Source organism: Grus americana, chromosome 1 (genome assembly GCF_028858705.1).
Source record: "Grus americana isolate bGruAme1 chromosome 1, bGruAme1.mat, whole genome shotgun sequence".
NCBI classification, from domain to species: Eukaryota; Metazoa; Chordata; class Aves; order Gruiformes; family Gruidae; genus Grus; species Grus americana.
The window spans coordinates 140901379-140907851 of NC_072852.1; the positions used below are offsets into that span (position 1 = coordinate 140901379).

The 6473-nt window shown below is 35.1% G+C and overlaps 1 protein-coding gene across 7 annotated transcripts in view; it reads left to right on the forward strand.

Annotated features, from left to right (window-relative positions):
* Nucleotides 1–5609, forward strand: part of NLGN4X (neuroligin 4 X-linked) — a 192586-nt gene extending 186977 nt beyond the window's left edge. For all 7 annotated transcript variants that reach the window (XM_054812613.1, XM_054812619.1, XM_054812617.1 and 4 more), the window contains one exon: nt 60–5609. In XM_054812613.1, coding sequence (XP_054668588.1) covers nt 60–909 — 850 coding nt within the window. In that variant the 3' untranslated portion in view covers nt 910–5609. The remainder of the gene's footprint in view (nt 1–59) is intronic.
* The last annotated feature ends 864 nt before the right edge of the window (nt 5610–6473 follow it).

Sequence of the window (6473 nt, forward strand, 5' to 3'; positions counted from 1 at the left end):
GGTTTGGTTTGGTTTGGTTTTTAAAATGACTATAATATTGCCTATTTTTATTTTTGTAGAGATCCAAACCAGCCTGTTCCACAGGACACAAAGTTCATCCACACAAAACCGAACCGCTTTGAAGAAGTGGCCTGGTCCAAATACAATCCTAAAGACCAGCTTTATCTGCATATTGGCCTGAAACCCCGAGTTCGTGATCACTACCGAGCAACAAAAGTTGCTTTCTGGTTGGAGCTTGTACCTCACCTTCACAACCTGAATGAAATATTTCAGTATGTTTCCACAACAACTAAAGTCCCCCCTCCTGACATGACATCATTTCCTTATGTGACACGACGTTCTCCTGGTAAATTGTGGCCAGCCACCAAACGCCCGGCGATGACACCGGCCAACAATCCCAAACATTCAAAAGACACCCATAAAACAGCTCCGGAGGATACGACAGTTCTGATAGAAAATAAACGAGATTACTCCACGGAGTTGAGTGTCACCATTGCTGTGGGGGCGTCCTTGCTGTTCCTCAATATTTTAGCTTTTGCTGCGTTATATTACAAGAAGGACAAGCGGCGTCATGAGACTCACAGGCGCCCTAGCCCCCAGAGGAACACAACCAACGATATCGCACACATACAAAATGAAGAGATTATGTCGTTGCAGATGAAACAGCTAGAACACGACCACGAGTGTGAATCGCTGCAGGCCCATGACACACTGAGACTAACCTGTCCGCCTGACTACACGCTTACTTTGAGAAGGTCCCCAGATGACATCCCGTTAATGACACCCAACACCATAACCATGATTCCAAATACATTAACAGGAATGCAGCCTTTGCATACTTTCAACACCTTCAGTGGAGGACAAAACAGTACAAATTTGCCTCATGGACATTCGACCACTAGAGTATAGCTCAGCCCTTCCCCCTCTACCCTCAGAAGCCACTTGGAAGAAAGAAAAAAAACAAACAAGAAAAAAAAAAAAGAAGAGGAAAAAGTTATAATACCATCCATTGAACACCTTGTCAAAATCTAAAGTAAAAACAAGTAAAAGAGAAGGACAGTCATTATTTTCTTACTGATCCTTCCCACAGAAACTCTCTGATGTTAAAGATCAACTACAAACCCTGTGAAATGTGAAAAGTGTACATTGCTGTTACGATACTGCTTTAAGATCTCAGCCACTTTGAAAGTTGAGGCCAGAAGTCGTCACTTAAAATGGTGTTTTGAGTGTAACAAGCAAAGCAGAGTCTTCTGGAACACAGAGCCAGTGACTGTACAGGTGTTTTGGTTTTTTTGTTTTGTTTTGGTTTGTTTTTTTTTAATAAATAAAATAATTAAAAAAATTCTTTATGTGCCATATGAATGGCCCTTGTTAAAACAAAGACATCACCATGGGCTTTTATCCAGCATATGAAGCTGTAATCCAGATGGGGGAAATAGAATTTTATTATTAAAAACAAAAATGAAAAAAAAGAGGAGGACTGACTATGCAGTAAAATACGTATAGTTCTGTGCAAAGAGATGACTTGCCAGCCTGAACTATATTTAAAGATACTTTGTAAAAATGTACATAGCTGTGAGTTTAAAAACAACAAAAAAAGAAGCTTTTATCGATGTTTTCAGTTTGAAAAGAGCTTTTAGAAAGATTGTGCATTCTGTTGTGACCTATGTGTATATACATTAGTCATATCACCTCTGTTTCCTCCAAGCCCAAAGGAGGAATTTCTTCTTAATTACTAGTGGTAAACAAAAAACATGAGTTTTTTCTAACATGTTTCATTTATATAAGGCCATGGTGTCATGCAGAGGATACAGTTGTCTGTGTGACCTGCATATTTTCTCTTACAGGTTACACTAGTGCATGTTAAAGTATTCATAGGAGATTGTTGTTCTTTTCTGAAACTTTTTTTTTTCCTATAATTTAAGTTTGTGTTAGCCTTTCTTAAATTGCAACACAGCAATGGATTGGAAAATGGAGAAAAAAAAAAAAAACACAAAAGAAAATATTTACTATTTTAAGCTTGTTGAACTGAACCAAGAAACATCCAATAATATATATTCAGAGTCCATTTTGTAGTTCTTGGTTATTGTGATACATTAGAAAGAGTTTTGTGCCCTGACAAAAAGCAAAGAAAGCCTGTGTTTTGGTCAGCCTTTTCTGGGGAAAACTAGCTCTATATTCACCAGCAGTTGCAGCGGAATCTCAGTTGAGAAAGCACCTTCTTAGCTTTGCTAAACAAAATAAAACCACAATTTGAAAGTGGGGAAATGGTGGGTTGGTTGGCTGGCTGTTTTTTAAAGTTTTCAGAAATGATCAGTGTGTAAAGAACTTCACTGCCCAGTATCCTGTTTTGTGCTTGAGAGTGTACCTGTCAGAAAATACTTTTTTTGCTGATTTATTACACAGCAGTCCCATAGTCAGTGAACATTGCGGAGAGAGAAGCAGAGACGTCGTCAGCTGTTTCTGCATCCGAATAAAACTGAGCATCGCTCTCAGGAAGGGCAAAATTGTTAGCTGGTTATTCCCTTCTGCCCTTCCTTTGCTAGGAAAGCAGGGGCCAAGCAGAGCTATCAAACAAAGGAACCTGGCAGTTTGATTCAAGTAACTAATTTGAATGTGAAAAGCAAGAAATAAGTTCTCGCAGATGAAGATTGCTTTATATTTTGTCTTTGAAAGTTACTCCATCATCGAGAGACAGTAACCAAAGATATTTGAACAAATTGGTCTGCACTTGAACATGATTATCCCAGATGTATTTTCTATTATTAATTCACAACTAAGCTGCATCAATATCATATGTCCCATAAGTATCTAACACAAGATGCCTTGTACCTCTTCTTGTTTTCTATGCTTTTTGTTTTCTAATAAAATGTCTTGGAATAGTCACCCCTACAAATAAAATCAAAGACAAGGTAATTCACTGAGGTTTATTCATCTGCACAATTCCTTGTTGTAGCAGGCAGTAAAATAGATTCTGAAGGAAAGAAATAAAAAGAAAGTTAATGACATTATAAAAATGCAACATGTGGCTGATATAATCCTTTATCTGTAATAAATGTGCTATAAACCTGACCTGGATGCTCAGGTTGGAATGCGATGAAACAACAACCCCAAAGTACAACTAGTAGCAAGTGGAAAACTGTTTTTTTTTTTTTCACTGATCCATCACATAATGTTGATTAATGCTGACTCTATACCAGGGCATTTCCACCATGTAATGCCTCAGCTGAGATGCAGCAGCTCATAACTCTTAAAAAAGGTAAAAAAAAAAAAAAAAAGAAAAAAAAAGTAAAAAAAAGGTAATGATACTTGGCATCATAATCAGTTGGGTATGTTTGTAATGTGAATTACAGTATTTGTTTAGTACTTCCAATTGTCTTCTGCTAGCAATATGTACAGTACTGTGTCAGGCTTGTGACATTTGGGTAAAAAAGAAGTTCCTGTAAGTGAATGATTTTAGCTTTTAAAAGTAATTACAATCAAGTTGATTTAATAATTTGATACATCTGGACTGATGTATGATTTATAGAGGGAACAGATTTATAGGGTCTTCATAGAATTCTATAATAATGATATCAAAATTTACCTTGCAAACTGTAAAAGAAAAACAAAAGTACTTTCCCAGGCTTATATTCTTGACCTTAAGAGGCACGCAGGGTTTAATGGTTTCTTCTGTTATTGTTTTGCAATTTTTTGTTTTTTGCCTTAAGTAATGATAGAAGATATATATGGCTGGACACATATGTATAAACTTTTCAGCAGCATTTTTAATAATAAAATATCACAGTATTTTCTAATGCTTTGTGCAAAGAACTATGTGTTCATCCTTTTGTGTAGAAAGTCTTTCAGAGGTGTGTTTTCTGCCCCATCTCCATTTCATTATCTAATGTCAACAATGCCTTGATACGCAGTACAAAAATATTAAAGTAACAGAGGTTGCACTTTTAAGTTAGCATTGAGTTTTCATGGCTTTTGTAGTTCTGTAAGCTTGCCAGTAAAAGGAAAGAAACTTAGACAATGAGGATATAAGAGAATAAGCTCCAAATATTTATTACCTGGATGCACTGCAACTCCCATCGAAGCAATGGTTTAATTGTTCTGTTAGTATTTTCAGTAGCACTGAAAAAAACCTTAGGTAAGCAGCTTCCCATGTTAGTGTATAGCTTAGCGGCTGAAAAATGTATTGTCCAAATTAGGGATCAAAATAATTCAGATAAATCTAATACATCCAGCCTCCACAAGCAAATATACTTTCATTTTATATTTAAAATTTAGATAAACAATGAGTTTTGTTAGGAAAAATATGTAGGAGTACCAATATAAGTTACTCATATATATTTAAGGGATTTACGTATATTGCAGGTGTGTTAATATCATTCTTCCTTCAAAAGCTGAGTAAGTGAATGTAGTTTGTTCTTTTATGCTGTTAAATTCCATTTATCAACCAGGTTTCCTTTCACTGGAAAGGTACATAGACATTTTAGGCTGGGTATTGTTTGCTTTCTGTAACTATTCGGCTGAATAGGGGTACTAACAATAATTTTTGATTAATTTTGAGTGTATTATTGAAGAGTATTTGCAAAAAGCAAATTCTGAATGATTCATATCAGATTTTTGATAGGAAGAGTCAAGCTTCTGAGATAGAAACATATTATGTGCCTACTGACCTAATCAAGCAGCTTGAATTTTGAATATTGAATTTGTATATAAAGCTTTTGCAAATAAACTGCAGATTTACAATTGTGCAGCAAATATGTTTAATTACAGGTACACTTTGAAATTCCACAGAATTCAGATAATGCATACACAAGAAAAGGGGTTACAGTTGTGTCATTTCTGTGAATTTTTCACCTAAAATTGCTGGGTGAACTCAATAAATTACCTTCTTTTCAGTTAATCAATTTCACATTAAAAAAAAAAAAAGGAAAAGCTTCACAAGTTTGTTCATGCTAACTAAATATTGTGTTGTTTTATTTCTTTACTGTCTGAAGTATAAATCTGCAGATTAGTGTGTTCCTTATTTTGACTTTGCTAAGAGTATGACAACTTAATGATATTTAATATCACATAAAAATCATATGAAATAATATCATGACAATTATGTGCTTGTCTCAGATTTGTAGTTTTACATTTGTATTATTTAATTATTGTCAACTGTTTCTCGTGTTTTCATCTACAGCTGTTTGACATCACAAACCTCATCAGCCTGAATCTCTCCAGAGGCCATTAGCAGCTGGTAAAAACTGGGATTTTCATCCCACTAGAAATTATGATATTATGTATTTAATATCATAATATGTTAAAATGCTTCACAGCACCTCAAATTAGCCTGAAAGGCAAGATAAAAACCTTTTATTAATGCAAATGGAAAAAAAAAAAAAAAGGAAGGGGTTTGGAAATGTCTAAACATCTTGTTTGAGCTGTAGCATAATAAATAACATTTCACTTTGGGATGAAGTTTTGATTCAAAACATTTTGTTTGGTGTTCCACTGTGGCCACCAAGATCCTCACTGTGTCTTCTAAAAGTTATATTTTAAGGAAGTTATGCTTTCTTTGTTTTTTATAGCCCACCCAGACTACTTTATCCAAATTTTACTGTGGTAAAAAACCCGAGGTCCCTCAGGGATGACGTAGGTGCAATCCAGTCACAAAATCCAGATCAGAGAAAGAATTTTGTCATACAGTAAGTGAACTGCAGCTCCCCTGAGACACAGTGGTAATTAAAGAGAATATGCATTGATATTCCAACAATTCAAATATAAAATAAGCATGTAATAAATTAGCTATATTCCTTTTTTTTTTTTACTGGAAAGTCAAAAAATTTTTGCAATATCTACATTTTCCCAACTTAGTTTTCCCCTTCCCCACAAAGAATAGCAAATCATTTTCAGCCAGTCCTAATAATTTCTGGAATATCCACTTATACAAATGAGAAATGAAATAGATGACATCTTTTTCTTTTTCCTTCTACATGAAGACTCTCAAGTACTCAAAGCATAAAAAGTCTTTCCTCTGGTGCCTTTTGTCAGGGATTATAGGTATCCAGGTGCTTCAGAGTAGCCCCATTCCCAAGAGTCCAGGTTTAAATGAAAAGAAAAAGCCAGACACAGGACCGGCATATATTGACTTTGACTTAGACTAGACAGCAGAGTTATGTTTCTCACCAACAGACAAAGATATGGCACAAAGATATGGTGAACTTTATCTATGTTTTATTTTAAAAGTATTGCATTTCTAGAGACCATTTTATGTTTTTTCAGCTTTTGATGTCTGCTGTCATGTTTTTGCTGTACCTAAGTCACAGCCCTCACTCATTTTGTGTCATCTCACATCTTTTATTGCTATTTCATCAAATGCTTCCTTGAGAGGTACAGATATTTTTCCATGTGGGTTTTATTATTGTCACAACAGTTAATTTCGGCCCCAGAGTTGTTCCATTCTCTGTTATATGACTGTGAGAAAGCATTTTTCA